This window comes from Calonectris borealis, chromosome 7 (assembly GCF_964195595.1).
Source record: "Calonectris borealis chromosome 7, bCalBor7.hap1.2, whole genome shotgun sequence".
NCBI lineage: Eukaryota > Metazoa > Chordata > Aves > Procellariiformes > Procellariidae > Calonectris > Calonectris borealis.
Window position 1 is genome coordinate 29,969,347 of NC_134318.1, and position 23,130 is coordinate 29,992,476.

The following is a 23,130-nucleotide window of genomic DNA, read 5'->3' on the forward strand; positions in this document are numbered from 1 at the left end:
TGCTGGCCAGTGCACCGTGCAGCTGTGCTTTGGGGCTGCCAGCTCTGCCCGTTTCATTGCCGCGTAGGTGAGATGGGACAGTCTATGCAGCCTGGGATGTTGGCTGGGGCGGGCCTGGGTCATGCTCCTGCTGCTCCAGTGATCAAAGAGCTTTGTTCCCATCATGATCATGGAACCAAGGGTCCTCCAGCTCCACCAGAGGTTCCTGCAATAATGGTCTGTGCTGAGACGTACAGCTCCTTAAAAACAGAGAGTGTCGCTGCACACAGAGAAGTTTTGCTAATGATGCTTGTCCAGATGCTGGAATTCCTTAAATAGTAAGCCAAAGAAAAAACAGCCAAAGAAAAAACCCCAAACATTTTCCTCTGGCAGGAATGCAGACATTTCCTTTTCCAGGCTGGGGAAGAACCCTGTCATTCAGCAAGAAGGAATCAATGAGCAATTCAGAGCAAAGTCTCTCCCAGCACCTTTGGCTGGATCTGTCCAGCTCTCTTCTTGCCAGCTCTTAGCTGGCAAGAGACCTCCTCAAGGAGAAGACCTTCTTCCCTGAGTGAGTGACCCACGTAGAGCCCCAACGCCAGCAGCTGAACAGATGCATCTGAATGATTACACGTCCACATCAGTGGGGCCCGACACTTTAAAGCAAAGTTTATACCAAAATAGCACGAGCAATGTAAGCTCATTCATGCAAGTCTTCGCAGCCGTACGGGAATAAGGATCACTTGACAAATGCAGCGTAACATGCACACAGGGCGCTGCATGGGGTGGGGTGAGAGAATGCTCATCGACCCTGTCCTGTCCAGCTGAGCCAGAAGGGCTGCAGAGCTGGGGTCTGCAATTATGGGGACAGGGGGATGCACTCCTACAGCGGGGCAGTAGAGCCTGTGCAGGGGTATTCATCCAAGACCCCACAATTCACCCAGCTACAACTGAGAGGAACCTGCAACTCTGTGATAAATGATTATACCCTTGTTAAAGCAGAATGTACCGCCAAGGACACTGCTGCACGGAACCGACCGCCCTGCTGGAGCTCGGCTGTGTCCACTGTAACACAAAGAAGGAGCAATGCTCATGCTAAACACAGACATACCTGCTTAGATGGAAGGGAAACAGCCAGAAAATTTCAGAGTGCAATTCCAGAGCTCCAGGCACACATCCACTTGCTGCTCGTAGATAGGAGCAAAGCTCTTGGGGTGCTATAAGCATCAGCTCTGAAACAACAGAGGCACCAGAGCCTGTTCCTATCGCAGCAGGGCCAGCTCAGCTGCTTTGCCTTTGGGTAGAGAGGCAGCTGCTGGCTGTCTGCATCCCAGAGAGCACCAGAGACACAGGCTCCTGGCTTCCCTAAACCCGGGGCAGCCTCGCGAACACACTGACACACACGTGGTCATTCTCTGGGGTGGCGTACATGCCCAGACCTGAGTGTGGTCTGTAAGAACGAGCTCTTTGGAGATGTCATTGCGAAAAGCCGAGGTCAGACTGAAAAACGCAGTTTGCACTGAGGCTTAGAACATCATTAAGTTTAAGCAAATTTTCAATGGAAATGCAAAAAACCCCCAAACCTCAGACACAAGGCACCTCATTAGCAAATTCCTAGTCTAGCAAAGAGGCCCGAGAGCTGTATGAATAAGAATGGATGGCAATGCTTGAAGCAGGCCAAAACGTTTCAGCAAGCCAGGCTAGATTCTGAAGGAAGCAAGGATTATGGGATCATACTGGCACTGAATGTCCTTTACCCTCCAGAGCCTTCCCGGTCTCTTTTTTTTTTTTTTTTTTAATACTCATCAGCTTAACTTCAGCCACATTTGAGAGAGCTGAAGGTCTCAAAGATTATCAGATGCCTCCAAGTTTCATGCAAGCAGGTATAGGTGAAATACATTAATTGATCCAGAAGTTGAGCTTTGCTTACTAGATACCAGAAAACCCATTCAGAGGGCAAAAGTTAAGAATGCCTTAACACAGAGGCAAGCTTCATTGTGGGCTCATTTGCAACCAAAAGACAAAGTTGTAAAAGCAAAAAAGAAACCCACCCCAGAATGACACAAGCATCACTTTTTTTTTTTTTAAACTGTTCACCAATTACTTGTTTCTTAAAACCAAGTTTTTTCTGCTCCTTTTGGTTGAACTTCTCCACAGATAACTAAATCAATCCACTTACAGCTGGAATAACCTGCAACACAACAAATTCAGGCCAGATGTTTATCATTTGGCAAAATTTTAAACAAGTAAAAGTAAAGTCTTCAAAAGAAACACACTTGGTTGCTTTAGTAACAGGTACTGTTACCAGTCCTGTTATACCTGCATTCATGAAGGGGATCTCAGTAGTAGTCTGTTAATTGCCTAAAACCCAGCAGTAGCGTGGGGTTTTCCATTCACAGCACTTTACAGAAGTTACTGCACTAGATGGACAGAGCTGAGAAGTGAAGAAATCTGTTCAAGGTCATACAGCGAGTCAACGACAGAGCTGAAAAGAGAATGCGGGTGCCCCTGCGTTCAGCTTACCCACTTACCACACAAGACCACCACCATTCCTGTTCTGTATGTTGTGGCACATAAGATAATCTGCTATTTTATTGCCACCAAGAGGTGAAATATTTTCCCACGACCCACGAGGAAGAAAAAGGAGATCGCGGGTTCTTGTGAAGGGTGTTGGGCTTCTCAACCGGGGAGTTCTTACCTTTCAGTCCCGGGTATATGCAAGAAAGGATACAACGGTTCATCATTTAATAACTGCTCCTGTCACCACAAGCTACAGAAAAGCATGCTGCAAGCAGCGTGCTCTGAACGCACGGTCGTATCTTGGAACGACTGGCTGCCCCCCGGCACCACATGAAGAGGCCTCCAAAGCAGCTCTCCCAGGAACACACTTTTTTTCTCTCAATCTTTGCCAAGTCCCCACCACCCACTTTTCTACTGTGAATGTTTCCCTTGAAAGAAAACAAGGCATTTTAAGATTTCATTTCCAAACAGATTTCATTTACCAAACTATTTTACCAAGCAATTAGAAAATATAAGCTCTGTTTTCCACTTCAGGAAATATTTATACTAAATCAAAACCCAATAAAGATGGTGATACAGCTCCAGCAAGAATTTTGCAGCTGCAGGGCAGCCAATCAATACTGCATTTCACCTCAGATAGGATTACCATTTATCTCTCAAAAACAATAAAATCTGACCTGTTCAGTGACTAAACCTGTACCTATGGCAACTTTCTGAAACCTCAGCAAATGTAAATATCCATTAGGTCATTCAGCAAGGGTGTCTTAAAGATGACATGGATAAAATTCAACATATGATCACCTTGCTGCTTCTCTTTGTGCTGAACTAGTTAGGGTTACAGAAAAAAAAGGAGGTAGAAAAAACAAATAAAAAGCAAAAGTGATGAGAAAGCGCCATTTGCAACATTCTCTCCATCTCTCAGCAAGTATCTATCACAGCAGAACAAGTATACTTTAAAGTACCTAAACATTCAGGCTGGCACCTGGTGCACTCTATTGAGCATGCAGCATATTAGAAGATTCAGGTGGACAACTTGACCATTTCCCTTTAAAAGAAAGAGATGTAATACATAAAAACTTGTGCGCCTCTGTTAATAGGCGCTCTCTCAACTGCTGGAGTGAATCCTCCCCCACCCCCATTTGTATGGAGCACAAATTTCATAATAATGATACTCCACACTGAAGGAAAATGAAAACAGAAATGCCAAGGATGTAATTTTAATTTGTTAGTGACTGTTAACATGCATTAACATAAATCATTGCACATAAATGCCTGATGATTCCCTGAAAAGAAATTCAACACAGACTAACATTAGACAAGCTTGAATGATTTTTCAGTAAAACTCATTGGTTGTTTCACATCTATGGAAATAAGTGTTAAGGGTTCTCCGGGCTCACGTGTGCCACAGTTTGATGGCAATGCAGATCAGGGCTCGGTGCAGTAGCGGTGTTTAGAACATAAACGATAGTTATACATTGCCATCGCAGTGCCCCTCCATTTAAAGGGAGCTCAGCTGCGCATTTCAGTAGTCTCTTGAACCCTATCTTCTTATTACACTAAATCTGTATTAAACACGAATAAAACAGGCAGAATGTAACCAACATGACTCAATGCTCATGACTGGATTGTAGCGTGATTCTGCATTTATAAGAACTCCTGACACTAGGCCTCACCATCTCCTCTTGCTGGGAATTAGCAGATCTGTAAAGCAACTCAGAATTATGCTGCAATACAAGTAGTATTTAATTAGGATCTGTGTTAGCCATGACATTGCTAAGTATGTAACCAGAAAATAAAACCAGAATTATTTCATCAAGTGAGGAAACAATAATAGTGTCTGTAAAATAATGAATGAGTCCAAGCACACCTTCCCTCACTTCCAGAGCATGCAAGCTGGCTCATCTCCCATGCGGGCAGAGATGCCATCCCATAGACTCTGTTGATACAGAAGCTCTTCTATCATCAGGACCAAAAGTGACTGGAGGAAAGCCAAGGTTAAAAGGGGACCAACAGAAATAAAACAGCAGCAGGAGAGTTGAAAGAAGATTGGCACATTTTAAAGCAAGCAGACTGATTATCTTTACGCAGGAAACTGCACAGCCCGCAGATCAGCCTTGGCAGTAGCCAGAGGTCACCCCCGCTGCACACTGATGTGCCAAGCGGAGCCCCAGGGAGTACTGCAGGAGCTGGAGAGCGGATGAAGCATCAGTGCCTTCAGGGTGTGCTTTAAGGTGAAAGAAAGCAGGATGTTCAGCCAGGAAAAATAAGCTAAGAATACGCTATCTGAAGGCAGGTGAGGAAGAAATAGAGCAGCGGACAAACGGGAAGTAAGAGGTCTCTAAGCATTCATACCAAAATATCGCAAGCAACAGACCTTCAATCCTCCTCATTAAGCCACTGAAAGAATGAAGTTGGAAGTCTTGGCCTTTTGTATTTTAGCTGGCATGTGATTTACCCTACCCTACCCTCTCTAAAGATATTGCGGAAGCCCTTTTTTAAAAAAAAAAAACAAAACAAACCACCAAGCAAAAAACAAAACAAAACAAAACAAACCCCCAGAAACTGACACTGACATCAGAGCCAGTGGCAGCATAGTCATCTTGCGGCTATGCAAGTCAGCAGTATCCTAGAATGACATTAATTTGAATTAACTACCAGCTTCTATACTGCTGTTAAACGTTGCAAATAAGCCCTTCTGTAGACATGAAGTTCAGGCCTGGATTAGGGGAGAATTTGCAATGTAAAATGTAACTATATTGCTAAAAGCGTAGAGCTATACATAGAAAACAAACCCATGAGAGATAACGGAACAGGAAGCGGCAATACGAAGCATACGAGCCAGATGCCTTGTGCAAAGCCAGGACGATCAAAGCAGCAGAGAAAGATCCGGTTCACAGGGGACTTGATAATAACAGCCATAAACATGAATGAAAATAATCTAGAGGTAGCTTTGACAAAAAGATGCTTGTATTGAGGAAAAAAGGAGTTCTGTAAGTACATAGGATTATTTCTCCTGTATCTGTGTTGAAAAATCATCTTCACATCTTTACTGAGCTATTTCTCCCTGAAATGCTCATTAAAATGAGAGTCCCAGAAACTCCATGTTACTCCAGCTAATGCTACCGCAGTTAGCTCCAGTGGAGATTCTCGTATTAAACTACCCTTCACCATTCAACCTCCTAACTGAAATTTGTGATTCTAATAACCCCAGAGCACATCCAGCAGTTTCAATATCAGCTGCTACAATTTTGAGGCTGACATAGGGAGTATGGCATGGAAATATGAAAGCTCAATTTTAAATTGGCTAAAATAAAGTTTATTTTACTGTTACAATATATAATCTCTTATCAACACAACTCACAAAGTGTTTACAAAATAATCTCATTTTCTGCTGCATTTTAAACACTACTTTTATACAAACTTTAAAGGTAAAATAGGAATTTGTAGCTAGAAATGTTTTTGTTACATTTTTTAGAAGCATCACAAGAATCACTTCAAACAAGACTTTTTTTTCTTATGGTGTCATCTTCACAGACAAAACTGAACGTTTATTGTAAAGACCTGAGGAAGGATTCATGAAAGCTTTCTTTAGACAAAGGATGCCAGTCCTCTTAGGTTGACAGCAAACAAGTGCATTTGAGCTCGCTTAGGTGCTCTGAAACGCCTTACAAAGGAATCTCCTCCCTTTCTCCACACTGACTATAGGGAAGGGAGAGAGCCTGGTGCATAACGGTAGCTTTCATGAATCCCCACATTGATGACCTAGCATGCAGCAAGGCCATAACACACAAAGCTCTGGTCCTTAATGCTGCGCAAGAAACCATGGAAATCTAAAACCGAACAGAATTTGAAGTATTACAGTTGTCACAAAACCTAGTATTTTAATATGTTAAAATTAAAGTTACCTAATGTCCTCTGTGAATCTGGTAGTAACAGGCAAGTATTACACTACTCAACCCTGGTCTCCACTACAACGCACTAACACACATTAGAAAGAGTGGAAAAAGCTACCATTTTCACTGCTGCTAGAAAGATACGTGCTAAAGTGAAAGGATTTATGCTTCTGCCAGTCAAGTTAGTTGACAGATTTTACATGACCGCAGAATCAGGCTGACAGTGATTATTTAACATACAGCAAGCAGGTAGAAAGAGGTGCTACTTTTTTTTTCCATGCATAGTTTAACCAGCTTACAGCCAGCTCATCTCCATTAAGACTAGAGATGCATGATCCACCATTTGGTATAAGCCAAACTACCAGCAAATATATTTCCAGTGCAAACAAAATTGTCTTTCTTCAAGAAAAACAACTAAATTTAATGCTACTTCTCAAAAAACAATGCTTATGATGCGTCATTTTCCACCCATTTTGGTCTGCATTTCTAAAGTTCCCTTCCCCTCCCCAAATCACATCCGAAGACAGATGATCACAGCCCACTTTTTTTTTTTAGGCAAATGACTATTTCCTCCCCAGAATAAATTATACTGCCCACTGAAGATCATCCCTGAGAGCACTGTTGCAGCTAGACACTTAGAAAGTAAGCAATATCTCATAGCTTAGAGGAAAAAAAGGCTGTTCACCCCGTGAGATCTTGTGGTTTTAGAAAGTAAAAAAATGCAGCTACTCTGAGCATTTAAATTCCCTGAGCTGAGTGAAATTTGAAGACAGTAATTTGTAACACAAAGCATAGCAACATCTATAGCTGTACCTACAGAAGCTGTAATTTTTTACAGTGGTAAAGTCAGATGTTAAATTACAAGCATACAGCAGTTAGTGGTGGTTCTTTTTACTTGCTTCCTGTCACAGGAAATACGATGGCCTTCTTTGGTGAAAAATAGCAGTGAAGAAGCTTGATGACTCTGATTCTTTCGCCTTCTGATATTCCAGCAATCTTTAAGTTACAGTTAGCGGAGATACTACCAGGCCGTAGTGCAGTACAAGTAAACCATCCTAGAGAGAAGAGAAAGAAACTGCATCATCATAACACTTCACCTTCTCTGTGAGGCATTTCCGTCACCGCCTGGTATGACAGTCACTGCGTGGCAGAAGCTCAGCTTCAATCTCACCAACCATTTTATACCATGTCCCTTCCATATGGAGAATACAAGTTTTGAAATATCAAGGCAAATAATTATATTCCCCTCTCCTCTCTGAGGTGGAGAAGGGTATTAAAAAAAAAAAAAGGTAAAATCCAGTACTTTGCTTTTATTTTAAAGTTATAATGGAATTATCTCATCTTCATACAATAGGCTCTCGTTTACAACTCATGCTGCTTTCCACATGATACTGTGGGGCAGGAAAAAAAAAGTAATCAATTAAGTAGTTCTAGGAGGTGCTGCCAAAAGCTGTACTGGAAGAACCCAGACTACTACTACACATTTATTAAATAATGAATACAAGGGATATTTAAAAAACCAACCAAACAAAAAGCCAAAACCACTATTAGCTTACTAAGTCATGTTTCTCCTCTTCTGAGACTGCTCCACATAATAAAAAAACCTTTCACCTGTGAAACAGGATACTTCCTGACTCAGTCTTACTTATGTACTTAATTCACAAACAGATGGTGAAATATCTAGCACTTAGTCTGCTTCCACCATTGATCCACTGGGAATCTGACTTGTTGCATTAGACCTATTTATACGGACAGGCTTTAATAAACGAAACTGCATTAATCACAACTAACATGTTAGAACTTCTACTGTATATTGTTTCTGATGTTTTTGTCTATTAACACACAGGACCTAAGATAACGTATGTTCCAGAGAAGTTACACAGTTCTGTGTGAGGGGGTATACCAGTACATTAAAAAAGAAATCTTAAATTAAAAAGGTAATTACAAAAAGAAAAATAGTGACAAGACTGTCGCCACTTTACAGGTTCTGTATTATAATACAGTAATGGTAGAAAGTACTATATTAGTCTAAACACAGTGTTTTGGAAGAATTTTTTTTTAAACAATGATTTGTTATCTATGTAAAAATGTTTTTGACTGGTTGGTGTAGCCTCAACTACTCACAAAAATCTGAGCCATTTTGCATTGGAGGAAATTTAAGATTAAGAAATTGATCTCAAAAAGACTCAAGAGGACAGAATGTGCTTTTCCACGCCTCCTACAGCTCTTTTTCTTCCCTTGAGATTTCTTTTCAGACAGTGCCTACCAACACCTCTACGTTCCGTCTGGGAGAGGACCTATTATTAGAAAAATAGCCTTGTTTTGCCTCTAGTGCCACAAAGCTCTTTCAGCAGAAAGCCACCCTAATTGTTGCTATGTATAATTATTTTACTCTCTCTTCTACCATTAGTTTCTTTAACTTTGTCTGGTAGCTAAATGGTGCCACTGGAAACAAAGCTACTGTTCTGGAAAAAAAAAAGTGCAGTATGTTATTTTCAAGGGAAAAAGAAAGTGGAAGAGCTGTTGGTGTTTTCAAATGTGACGGTGAAAGAAAACAGATTCATAATGAAGGAGAACAGATCTGCAATAGCAGAACTTTGATCAATTTAGCCAACATGCTCATTTAGTAAGACCTGAAACTCTGCTTCTGGCTACAGATTTTGTCATTTACTTACAGAGGAGATTAATATTCTAAGTCAGGAAAAAAGGGCACAAAACAAGGAGCCAATTAAAAAAAACAAAACGCAAAAAAACCCAAAACTTAAAAATGTAAGGTCCTAAGAATGGCCATACCAGGGCAGACCAAAGGGCTATCTAGCCTCATGGTGAAAGCCTAGATAAAAATATATGAAAAGGGCAAGTATGCTACCTCCCTATATAATTTTCCAATTTCAAAAGCTTTTCTCAGGAACTTCCTGAGCCCTAAGTCCAGGTAGCTTTGTATCAAGTGTCTTCTGATGACTTTTCTTCTATGAACTTGGTCTGTCGCTTTTGAATCTACAAACTTCTGGCATCCACAAGTCAAATCTAAGGAAATCAAATCCAAATGCTTTGCATCACTGGACATGGTGATGTCAGTCATAAGATCAAGACTGAAGATACGAAAAAAGGGATTAAAATGCAGGCACTGAGAAAAGCGGATCAAAGTATTCTTTTATAAGAACTGTCAAAACCAACCAGAAGGCTCACGTTGGAAAGAAAAGGACAGGACATTAAAACATCTATGTTCAGGCTACAGCAAATATACACATTCCCTAACTCTACAGCTACAGGTGATACAAACAGCTTCAGAACAACAGCAAATGCGCTCTGTGAGTCTCATGCAATTTCACTTTCGTTTAAAGGATGCTTACAATGACAAATGAGGGCCTAGTGCAGGGTAGATGCCAATCAAATTTAACTTCAATGGACAGGAATGAAAAAACCTGGTTTATTCCTGTGTTATTAGTGCCAGCTCACTAACTTTCCTGCTCTTCTCATCCTGTTAATAACCAGAAGTCCACTGCTAACTACTAGAAGGATACAGGAGCTTTAACTCACTTACTCAGTGCCTAGCATAAAGTGGGATGACTGCGTCGCAGTATGAAGATAGGATCCTGAGTGTCCTCACTTCTTGTTAGGTAGAACAGGTACTATGAAGTTACTTATGAACCTCTTAGCACATAGTATGTTGTTATACCTTCTCAAAGGTATACTTACTCCTCATGTCTGTTAGCTACTTCAATAGAGAAAATAAGACACATTGAAGCTCCCTTTTTTGGAGAACTGTGGTCAAATCCAGTTTTTCTTCTACAGCAGTTTCTTAAAGAAAAGGAATATTTATACAAGATGACAATGCTACAATGTATTCTTTGATGAATGAATTTTCAAATGGTTCATTTGGCAGTAGGACATTTACAGAAATTCATCCTAACTCCTAATTAATCTACACAGGAAATATCCCTGTTAAACCAAAGGCCAAACCCACTGCAATTCCTTCTGTACAAAAAAAAGCTGAGTTGCTTACTCTGTAATTATTCATTTTCTAAGCATTTTATATTTCTATATATTTTTAGTTGCTTTCTCTAGATACTGTTCTTAAAAGGAAAACCAAGCAGAGAATGAGCTCTCACTGCTTATTACAAATCTCAAATCAGGCTAACTCAGACATGCCCAAAAGAAAAGCAGAATGAAATATGATGCCTTCTTACAGCAAAACTCTCCAGTGTTCTTTGCCACACATTTGTGAACCTGACCTAAAAAAATGGAAAGGATCCCACCTGTTACACCCAACTATAAACTTGAGAGTGGAACTGACAGACAGAAACACCATAGTGTATACACCTTTTGATGTTGTAAGAACAGCAGAAACAGAAAGTGCCCCACTTTCCAAATTCAATATCCCCACAGCAAAGAGTAAAACACTTCCATAGCAGATGTGTGCTAGAGGGTCACAGTAATTAAATTAGATCACAGCTCTTACTGCCTAGCTCAGGAGAGACCAAACAAATGAACGCTGGCATTGGGTTACAAAAAGGTGAGAGTTACAAAGACAGCATTATAATCTACAAGAGCTCTGTGCCAAGGGCCAGGGACATAAAGGAAGCTACTCTTTTTAGCTTTTCCCATGTGTGAGCTCATTATATCCATCAGTGATGCAGAGCTCTGAGGCGGCCAGTTTCAGACAAGTGAAAATAACTAGCAGCTTTGGATCATGTTGCATTTGTGCAGCAGAGGAGAGGAAGGTAATACAGGGAAGAAATTATATTCCCATATAGTTAATAACAAGCTTCCTTCCTCAGCTAGTTGATCAAACTCTAATATTACAGGCAGATCTCAATGCTTGGTAACAAAATTGAGCCTTTTAAAAATTTCTATCAGTGTCTTTGATCTCTCCTTGCAGTAAATTCCACAAGTTGTACACTTTTAAAAATTAAGCAAAGTTGCTTCTTTTTATATAAATTCTGTGCAGCAAATTTTTTATGTTTTCGCCCTAAACAGAGTTAGAAATCCTATTTCCAAATAATTAGAAAGTTTCAACCAACCACCCAATTTTAAAAATGTTAAAATACCTTGAGATCTACAAGATTAAACAAGATTTATTCCTGATTTTTTTTTAGCCTTCTATCAACCACTCAGAAACTAACATGTTAATTGTTTACATTCAACCACTAAAATTAGTTGCCTATTTACTCCAATTAAAACAACCCAAACAGGTTACTATGGGGCCAGTATCACGAATATTTATTTTACCATCAGATCACACTTGATCTTCCCACACTTGTTGGAAAGGCACATAGTTATTCAGAACAGCTAAAACCCTGGTAGCTTGCACCTACAGGAGACACTAATTTACTGCGGCTCTAAGGCATCACTACACATTCTTACTCAGTAGGAAAAAAACCCACAACACCCAAAATCTTCACAAAACAATCTTGAGCATTTAAGAACCATTCAGGAGGAGTAAAAGCCCCTAAACAATTACAGTGATTATGGTCCAGAAAAATAAATCACACACAACATATGTTATGCTGCATTGCATTGGAAGAAACTTCCAATGTAAATGCTGCCAAAGAATGCATGTTAAAATTAATGCCTTTGGCAAAGAGAAAATTATCTGCATTTTTTAAATCACTTTTCTCAGAAAAAAGAATAACTGCTGACATGAATGAACTTGCAAGTGAAAAATGCGATTCAGAAGAGCAGTTATTTTTCTCCTCTAACAGTGACTGTACTCATCTAAATAAAAAAACCCAATCTTTATTCCTTTAAATGACATTGTATTGCATGAATAGCTACTGAAGCAATTTTCTTGGCATGAAGCATCTACAATGAACCTCAGAAACTGGTAAATGACAATGCCAGTTTTGAAGAGTGTTTCAGCATCCTAGTGAGAGCTGTTAGGGGCATTCCAAGCTCCAACACTGGTTTGGAAAGGCTGGAAGTTATGATGGCATAAGATGCCCTTGGAGGTTAATATAAAATCCATCAAATGTTCCTCTGTAGTTGTAGTCTCACTGGAACAGGACAATTATGCCCCTCAATGAATTTCAGGTCTTGGTGAAAAAGAAACAACCCTTACCATTTTTAGACTTGACCTATTCATCTTTTTTTTTTCTGAATAATTATCTAAAAACATTTGCCAAGGTTTTTTAATCCTAGAAATGCATGCTCTTGATTTCTGGAAAATAATATAATGTGAGACTATAAAACATGAAAATGTTACAATTATTTCAATATCAAAAAAGAAGTAACTGTGGTTTATTTGCAACATTCCTACCACAACTATTTGGCATCCTAAGCGGTTTTGTAACAAAATGAAGAAAAATTAAGGATGAACCTGATCTTTCAAATTGCCTGGCAAAACTGACTATGAAAGCACAAGACTTCACAAAAAGCAAAGATTTTTTTCTGTCTGTTTGCCCAAGAGTGCAGGCTTGTGAGAATTCATCACTAGCATACTGATTTTGTAATAATGAGACTTGAAACATCACTGGAGATTGTATCCCGAGACAACTCTTTTCTTTGTGGAGCTGCTGACTGGTACTTAGCCACTAAACATCAATCAGGCAGACCCAATTCTGACAAGAAATGAAACACACTAAACTTCAACTAGGCAGATCCATTTCTGACAGGAAATGAAACCAATGCAGTTTTCTTTAAAGTGCTTCCCCAAAAGCATTTTTCATACATGAAAAGCTTTTGTGCTAAGATGAAGTCTAAAAGCATGTACGTTTGACTATACCCCTGGACTGAGAAATAAATCATCCCCCTGCTATTTATTGAAGCTTTTAGTACAGGGCTCTTCCAACACTATGTGTTGATTGCTGCATTTACTTACAATGAACTCATTACATTAGAAGCAAGTTTGTTACCGGTGCTGCTTCCTCCTCATTTCTATCCCCTGCTCCCCAAAGTGGGTTAGGTTACATTTTCATTTTTTCTTCATATTATTATATAAACAGCTAAGACATCAAGTATGGTATTTATTCCCTCTGACTGCAGAAACTGAGGTACACACCACAAGCCTCAAAGATTTTTAATGTCTGCCAACACTAGCATGAGCCACATACATCTGCCCTGACTGTGGGATCTCTCCTAGTTACTCAAATCAGGTACAGGTGATGCAATGTCCAAGATACCTTGAAATCAGCTTTCCACTTCTTGCCCCTGAAACAAAGCCCTCTTGTAGCATCAAAGGGCTCAGCAGGAAATTTAAATGTAAAAGATTGTGCATGTGTATGCACAACCAAGTCAAGAGAACTGAATTTGCTACTATTTTAGCCTTTGGGCCATCTACTTAGATTGCTTTCCAAATAAAATATCAATTTAAATGGTATTTCTTCCCACTGTATTAGATTAAACATTAACTTTTCAGACTTCCAAGTTTAGATTCATATACAGTTTGCCATACATCATGATTTTACATCTAGATCTTAGTAGGCACAGGGCAGACTACTTCATTGTTTTTGCTGCACTTCTAAAATGGCGTGACCCTTCCCATTATAAAGACGCTTGAAAAGATTCCCAAGGAAATTAAAAAATGTTTTCCTATTTGCAGAGCCAGCAGCACTTAAGACAGTAAGTTATCAACACGAAATAGTTGGCTATACACTCATGCTGTGACCACGACCGCTACAATACGCATCAAGCATATTAATCGCATTCATTACTCTGTATCTTTGGTTTGTGCTTTTATAAGCAAGTTTATTCCCCTAATTCAGTCACAAGGCTAGCCTTATTTGGGATGCTTCAGTCCTTTGTTTTCTTCCAGAGATGCAGTTGCCAGGGAGGAAAACAAGGAATGTTAATTGAAAGAAAGACTGGTATAATTTATCACTGATAAGATAGCAACTTGTTTCAGAATAGAAAAAAACAATAACAAAAACAAAACCACAAAACCACTCATATCCAGAACACCATCAAACCATCAAGAACACTCTTAGCACATGGTATACCTCTCAACTCTATTTACAATACAAAAAACATTTTGCATAAGCTGGTGAGATTTTCTAAGCGACTTCTTCAGATAAGTTGGTGCTACCTGATAGCTTAAGAAAGAAGACTTCTCTTTTAAAATAGAAAACCTGGAACAAAGCCCCAGCTGCCACACGTACCTGTACTGCGCTCTCTCCTATGGCTTGACGAATTTCCCTCAGTGTCTGGTAGTGTTCTAGCAGGTGATCACCACATATTATGTCTACCTGTGAAAGAACATAAACATGGTCAAGTTCAACCTACCTTTGGATTAGGAAAACAGTATCTAAGCCCTTTAAATTTCCTTAGAAGAGTTCAATTCTAGCATGTTAGACACTAAAGCCACCTTTACGTTTGTTGTCCAAATGTATTTAGCATGCATAGCACTACTACACTGCCCTAATGCCTCCCACCCCACGCCCCTGACATGGGGCTCACTTCTGGAAAAGAGAGGACAGTTTATTGTTTCACTCCCATTTTGGTGCATCCGCTGAAAAAAACTGTTTAGTAATAACTGTGATGAATTGAATGGGAATTTAGATCATGTATTAAACAATCCCACAAACATCCAGAGTCATTTATCAGTTGCAAAAGAGGGCAAGTTGTTTGCGCCACTGATAGAAAATGAGCCATTGCTAGCCTCATTCCTATCTTGAAGTGAGAAAACACGTGAATAGGTCTGCTTAATATGACTGTTCGGAAGAAGTGTTTTAATAGAAAAGAACAGCTCACTGTATGCCACTGTCAGCGATTACTTCACACAGTCCTCCTTCAAAATGCAATCAATACTTCTGTGATGCAAGTGAAGGGCATACTCAGCAATTCTAAGCAATGTCCTCTACTGCAGCTAAACTATGTCAATGACATCTGCAATTCCGGAGGAGGCACTTTTGTTAAGTAACTGCCCACAAAACCAGTAATTTTGGGAAAAAAAAAAAAAAAGAAATCATAGTGAGGTACTCTAAATTCCTTGCCTTGACAACTATGAAAAATAAGCTTCTTTATAAAGTTACTATGAATTTACTGTGCATAATGTAAATCCAGTCTCTAACATTCCAAATTAGAGCAGCTAACAGCACTGTGTCTCTCTCAACTGCAGCTTGGTTACAGTTTCCTTATGAGTAATTTCTAGACATGGAAATGAGAGGGCTCTCATGTGTGAATTACAATGACGAAACCTCAAAATTAAAGTTAAGAGCATCGACAATGAGCTGTCCCACAGCTTTCTGCAAGGAAAACGTCTAAGCTCTGCCACTGCAGTAGTTGGGGAGCATACTGCAATATCATTACGTATTCTCTTATACAGTCACTTTCCACTACAGGATGCACTCTGTGCTGCAGCTATTCAATTCCCCTGGATCTATGCTCTTCTGCATGCTGACCCAATATCCCTCTCTTGTTCCTCATGAAAAGATTTAGGAAGATTTATGCCTCATGCTGGCAGACCACGTTGTTCTGAGAATCAGGAACACAGGAATTCTACTCCTTAGAGGCTCAAAAAGGGCTAATTTACTTCACCATCTGTATAGTATAAGAACAATATAGAATACTCTGTTCATGTTAAGTTGAATCTTAATGTGAGAAGATGTAAACAGAAGGAAGCCAGCAAGTAAAAACTAATCTGGACATAACATTAAATATTGATTAGATATTGATCCATATACACACACATATACATTTAACATCAACATTTGATGTATTTAACACAGAACCTGAAAGAAATATGTTTCTTTTTCTTTTTGAAAGCCGGTTACAGTTATTTCTGCCGTTTCCCATGCATTCTCGCCTCTACAGTTATTACTGCAGGAAGACAGACATTTCTGCTGTGCTTTCCAGTGACATACGAGTTTAATTACTTTTGCTTCATAAGCCTACTTTTCTGATTTTTATACCATAAGGCACTGAAAACTCAATCCTGCTCTCACTGAAACACACATTTTACATATTCTATAGAAATAGAAGATCTAACCTATTTGCCCAATATAGGATGCAAACAGAGGTAGTGACAACTGCTGACAATCTTTCAAAACAGAATCAGAATGCTTGTTTGAAAATATCCCACTGTTGATCCTGCTGCTCCAGTTTCAAATGGCAGTCATTAAAGATCCATGCCTTCTAATAAATTGAGAAGAGTTTTTCACATTTATCATGTTGAAGTGCTCTGAATACCAAATGCCTAATCTCATTCCAGCACCAAAGCCTGAATTTCTGCCTGCAAATTGTTATGCTAGGATTTGTTCTATAAAGACAAAAGAATAAAACATACAGTGAAAAAAATCCCAGTTTAGTGCAAAAATGAGTTGTGAAATGTGTCTCAGAGGAATCCTTGTGCCATACAGGAATTAATATAAAAGAGGTACCACCGACACAAGTGCTATAAATTTACTACAATTTTAACTGACTGGTAAAATTGAAGCCAGCTAGTACCGATAGCTAGTGATACAGTAGTACATACAGTTTGACCTTTTGCTGAAAGAAAACATGAAGGTGTAGCTGCTGAATACTCAGTCACTTCTGTTAAAATTCTTATTAAAATAATTAACCCATTTATTTTCTTCAGGTGGCATGTTTGCTATTAGAGCTATTTGTCTAAAAGCCACGATAACAGACAATTATAAATTAATACTCACTAAGTAAGACAGAGATAAAAATGGAAAACTTTCAAGTAAGGGACATCCCACGTAAGATTCATCCCAAGGGGGAATTTGGCCCAGAAAGCAGTAGACGGCAATCAACAGTTTTTAAGCCAACCCATACTATCCAGGGAAGGACAAGGAAAACACAAAGTTTTAGAGATTGATATGAGTATTAGGGCTAGTTATTAAAAGCTGGCAAAGCTTTTCATTTCCTCTAGCTGCTATTTACTTTTCAGAAGTACCAGATACTTCTATGCCAGGGTCTACGACGGGCATCTAAGAATCCGCATCAACAACTACACTGTATGAGCACAGACTTTCTTCCAATCTTTCCCCAGGCTGCAGTTTACTCACACTTTCAGGAACGCACATCTGATTATGGAACATTTCTATTCCATAAGCTACATTAACTCATTCAGACCAGCCAAGCCACAAGTCTTTCAGCAGTCTCTCTCATCCTTACAGAATGAATGGCAAGAAGAGATAATGCTGCTGCAGGATGACCTCAAAGGAAATAACACTTTAAAGAAAACTTCTCATTTTCTCCCCGCTTTTCAGCGGAACACAAACTATACAGACGTGCAACAGATGTCAAAGCCAAGTACCTAATGGATTCCAAACACCATAATCTGTATTTAGTTCAAATTAAATGATACCTACTTAGCTATTAGTAGCAATTCCAGTTGCTCAAAAATTATTTTCGCAATCTCCCCCAAGAAATTCCAGCAAGAATATTCACAAGAGACCTTGTAATTAGAAATATATATAAACACATACAGAAAATTAATCGTTGCCCAAAGCATAGAGATCAAAACAAAGCACCAGACAAACTACAGTCTGTCAGCTCAAGTGGTAGATAAAATAAATGAAGCCTTAACCTTTCAGATAAACTAGGAAATTTTAATCATAATCCATTTGCAAACTCAAATACTCAAATGTCTGAAAACAATTTGAGGCCTCAGACTAGGAAAAAAGAACAAAGGCTGTGGCTTCAAAACTGCTTTTTAGACTTTTATATAGACTGTCACACATGAATCAGATGGCTTATTTCACATTTTCATTAACCTCAATCCAACCCACTTGTGCAGGCCAACGAAGAAGGGCAAATATTAGCTAATATTCCACATGAACAAATTAAGTCAAAAAGGTCCAAGTACAGTCAGTAGTTGAGGAGAATGGGTAACATACTTTCTATCACTTGGTCATTGAATCAGCTCTAACAGGGAACAAGTAAAACATTCTCAAATAATACTTTTGTAGACTGTCAAACTAAGCTGATATTCAGTAGGAACTGATTGCATTCACAAAATAAGCACACCTAACGTTCTTACTGGAAATTTCAACATGAAACCAAGGATGCAATTCTTATACCGAGGAGAGAAAGGAGGAAAGACACTGTTCCCTCCTTACAGTCAAATCTTTTCCAAGTCCCAGGTAAGGCACAATTAAACACTGTGGCAGTAAGTCTGTAGATAAATGTGGGAAAAAATACTGTGAATGCAGTGCATTTTAGCTCAATAGTGCCTGAAACGTGTATTTCAGAAATAAATTTCCTACCTTCCCAGGGGAATCTCGTTCTTAGACTCTAGTGCCAAGTTAAGCGCACCAAACTCATGACACTTTATATAAAAATTAATTATTTTAGGTAACAAAGAACTGGAAAGAGTTAGAAGTCAAGACTAAAGAAGTAATATTAAAAAGAAAAGCTTGTTTTCCTAAGTTAGTACCTATTTCTTCTTTAACATACTTTGGGGAAGCCTACAGGAAATGAACCACTGCAGTCCTCAACTCTCTTCCAAATTTCTACAGCAAACTAAAAAAGCAGCCAAGCACCCTCTACATTTATATTCTTTGCATGTATGGTTTACAACCTATTTCCCCAAATTCTTCTGCCTGTGCTAATTTATATTCAGGTTCTCCCTAATTTTGTTTTACAGTTTCTGTTTTATTAGCCATCCTTGGAAGTTGGAGTAAGACATGATTCATTAGGCTTATTAATCTTCCAATGACGTATCTGATACCTCTTTCACTTTCTGCATGTTTACCAACAAACAATCAGCTTTAGTTCTGCATACTACAATGAGAAGGTGACAGCTCAGTACATATACTCATTTAATCTTAAGCCCCCATATGACAAAGAAATGACCAATCAGGATAGGAAAAATACTTCCTGCTTCATTTCCATAATTCCCTAATCTTTTAAAAATAAGCCTGAATATCTTCAAGAAATCAGTCATGATTCGTCACATGAAAATCGACTACAGGTTTCCAATGACCAAAAAAACATACCCGCTGAAAAAAAAAATGGGATCAGATCAGTTAAGAGGGGAAAAAAAAGCAGCCAAAAGATCTGACCATAGAAGAAAGAAGATTTAACATTTCCTCCAGACAGGCAGGGCTTGCACAGAAGAGACCAAGAGATTAGAACTAGCCAATGACTGTGCCTTACTTCAGAATGGCAAACTGGATACTAGCAGAGGTAAAGTGACTGGGTCAGCATCAGGCAACATCTTGAGAAAGGAAGTCTATGAAATCATCAGCTTTTGAGACACAGTAACATTTACCCAGCAACAGTGGATCATAACCTGTCTGGTGAAGTCCAAGCAGAGAGTAACTAATGCGGGAAAAATTCTCAAGTTATCTCTATTAGATGATCTCAAGATTGCAAAATCTGAAAGACATCTAACACACAGGCCTAGCCTGATTTTGAAAGATGGGTAACTGCAGTTTCCATTACAGATGCTCAGTGTTCCTGAAAATTGGGATTCTGATGTACTACTTAAGAAAACCCAAACAAACAAAACAATTCCTTCCCCTCAAATAAACAACAACTCAATTAACTAAAGAAGTTTCTCTAGCCTCATTTTGAGGATACTTTTATTTGTTCAAAATACCAAGTCACCACCACCTGAAAGCTACAGAGACTCTCACTGAGAGGAAACCAGCAAATGAGAATACATTACTTCCTTAGAATGATGAATAATTTATATCTGATTTGCTTTGTCACCACTGAAACAGTAAGCGGCATGAATAAATACTCATTACTGAGGCACACAGTCATGCTGTATTGTCTCAGACAGTTACTGCTGTATGAAAACACAGCCTTAACTCCAAAGCCAGCACTCAACTTCCACCATTTGCCTATTCACATCAGTATCAGCTTGATTTACCACTAATTGACAGCTTTAAGAATCATTGCACTTTCTCAACTGAATGGTTCCTGACATATATTGAAGAATTGAAAACTGATTTTGACATGCAATTCCTATCAAAATGATTTTTGAGAAATATGAAGTTGAATTCTTTTGTACCATATTCTGCTCTTTGAATTCTTATTTGGAGGCACGTGCCTACATTTGCATTTATACCTTTCATTTCAATACATCCATCCACAGTATCATTCTTTCTTAGCTGTTGTTTGCTTCTTCAATATTCAGTTAAATTTTACTGTTATTCAGCTCCTACCTATCTCTTCCTTCATATCCTCCCACACTGACACACTTTCCTGTCTATATACACAGTTTTATCTTTGAAACAGCAGTATCTTTTGGTTTTGAATTTCATCTGGTGAAATCTGACATGGCACTTCAGAAACTCTATACAAATAATAAAGTATTACAATGAAAATTTATACATGTTGCAAATGAGTTGGGAGAGTTGTTCCTTGCGGATCACAACATTTTAAGCATTTCATTTCTTAAACCTTACTGCATTAAAAAAACCTAACACAACTTCTAGACTCTAATGAGCAATGGAAATGTTCTGTATGAAGCGCAGGCATTACATTGATCACAGTGAACTTGTAAGCGCCACTACAAGTGGCATACCTGACAAGTAGGGTCCAGATCCATTTTTCTTCTGAGGAATTTCTCCACATGTCCAATTGTTGCCTCCCCTGAAACACGCACAAACTTCTTTTCCAAAGGCTGCAAAGAATAAGTATAAGATTTTAAGACAATGTACATTTTCAGCCATTATCCCTCATAAACCCCAAACCCAAGTGAAAGCCCAATAACAGAGGGAGACAGCTTAAATTTCTCTGATCTACTTCCAGATTACCTTATAGGGAAAGGACTAAATATATATTAAGGACTCCAGCTTCAAACTTCCTGCTGTTTAAAACAACATTTAAAAATAACCAACTACCGACTTCAGTCCTATTTCACTATTAAGTTCTGGAGAATGATACTTGCTATTAATTCTGCATAGAAATTAGTATTACACAGCATTTTAAGAACTCCTCCCCCCACAACCATTTACTCATCAGAAACACATGAACTATTTCCTAAAGTTTCCTTATTTTCCCCAAATCAGGCTTGTGTACCAAATATGATTCAGATAATTAAACCATGTCATTTTATAATGCAAGGAGCTTAAGTCCTTTAGCATTCTAGAAGTATTATGGCTTGGGCTGGAATCAGCTTAATAGTCCATGAAATTCCAGAATCAATTAAAATATACTACTATGCTGAACACAAGGGCAAGACTGGTCTGAAATCTTTTTGTATCATTTCTAAATACTTCCACAGCAAGGACTGCAACGACAAGACATTTGTTACGCCAGCCTCAAAAATTTTAATGTGTTTCTCTTCTACAGATATAATTTTAAACAGCTGACTGGTGATATGGGCAGCTAAGTGAAGAGGCACAAAGGCAGAGCAGATGACTGCATTCAGTGTGATAAATGGATTACCTTTTGTGTCAATTAATTGGATTTTTATGTGGACTTCTGAACAGCTGTGATTTACCCTCCAGGTTAATCATATTCTTTCAATTTGAAAGAAGGGTCAGAGGGTCATGGACTACCCTTGAATTCAATCACGAATTTAAATATGTATCCATGATAACTGTGGTTTTGGAACACCAGTTTGATTTATTCATGTACAAGAGCTAGAAATGACAGTCGGACCTGATCTAGGGAACCATGCTGCTGCAAGCTTGATGATGCTGAATTTATGCCTGCTGCATGTATAAATCACAGTTTATGGCTACGGACCTTGTAACATGTTCTGTCCCTCCCATTCCCACTTAAAAAAAAAAAGGTTGAAACTTCATAAATGAAGTTCAACATCTAGTTTAGAAAAATAAGACAGAAACAATTGAGGACAAAGCAATACTAAAAATGGATCAGGGTATGTTTTGTGAGAAATGGCTACGAAAGAGGATTTTGAATGTTGATGAGTAAACCTCTTCGTCATGAAGTGGAATAAAAAAGCATGAAGATATGAAGTGTAATGAAGAAAACAAGGATAGAAAGGAAGAAGAGATAGAGTGAAGCAGGGGGTTAACATACAGCAAGGAATTTGAATAATGATGGGCAGCCTTTCATCTTCAACACCTTCAGAACTCTAGAGTTAAAGTGAGCAGGAATATTTATGGCTTAAAAGGGGAAAAAAACCCAAAAAAACCCCACTTACACAAACAAACAAAAAAATCCCTTTCTTGAATCACAAACACTCCTTAATGATGTTTGAGCCAACTATCTTTTTTAAAAGGCAAAACTACTTGTATTGGAATGGCATGTTTCAGAGGAAATAAGTGTCTGACACAAATTTTAATATTACAACACGTAAGTTAATAAAATGGTTGAACTGCCCTACAGTCATTCTTGTGTGGCCCAAAATGAATGGGATAAAAAACAAAGCAGAAAGAAGGGCAAATATGAGACAGGAAAGATGGGAGGTCATACAAGGGCAAGAAGATAAAAAAAAACAGTGTGAACTGTAAGGGTAAAAAGAAGAAAAAAATGCTGGGTAGGTGTGGTGGTGTAACAGATGAAGAAAATTGACTGCAGATATTTTCAGGAACATTCACCCCCTTCTACAAATTAATTTTGTTTTACAAAACTATACTCACATTTCAATTCTTTGTGAAAATTCTTATTTCTGTATTTGAAAGTTTGAAATTGCCTCCTAAGCTCTGCCATACAAATATAATTACTATTAAAAATAGTATGAATAACTGCAATCAAATCTAACAGTTCAGATTTGTGCCTGAAAATATATTGATTAGAAATCAACTCTGCTGGAAAGGAAATTAGTAAAATGGTACAATCAGGAAAATTAATATTTTAAATATTAATATAAAAAGCGTTACTAACACGCTTTTTTCTCAGATTCTTCAACAGTAAAATTTTCCTGCTAACT

The 23,130-nt window shown here is 38.6% G+C and overlaps 1 protein-coding gene across 3 annotated transcripts in view; it reads right to left on the reverse strand.

Moving 5' to 3' along the window:
- Window positions 1-5,262: 5,262 nt before the first annotated feature.
- Window positions 5,263-23,130, reverse strand: part of PCGF6 (polycomb group ring finger 6) — a 28,503-nt gene continuing 10,635 nt past the window's right edge. For 2 of the 3 annotated variants that reach the window (XR_012674339.1, XM_075154967.1), the window contains 3 exons: window positions 20,812-20,910; window positions 14,489-14,575; window positions 5,263-7,447 (listed from right to left, as the gene is read on the reverse strand). Coding sequence is in view for 2 of the 3 variants with exons in the window: in XM_075154967.1 (XP_075011068.1) it covers window positions 7,391-7,447; window positions 14,489-14,575; window positions 20,812-20,910 (243 nt within the window). In the remaining variant the exon portion in view is untranslated. Of the gene's footprint in view, window positions 7,448-12,396; window positions 12,553-14,488; window positions 14,576-20,811; window positions 20,911-23,130 lie in introns of those variants that run through there. The other variant, XM_075154966.1, reaches the window with a different exon arrangement.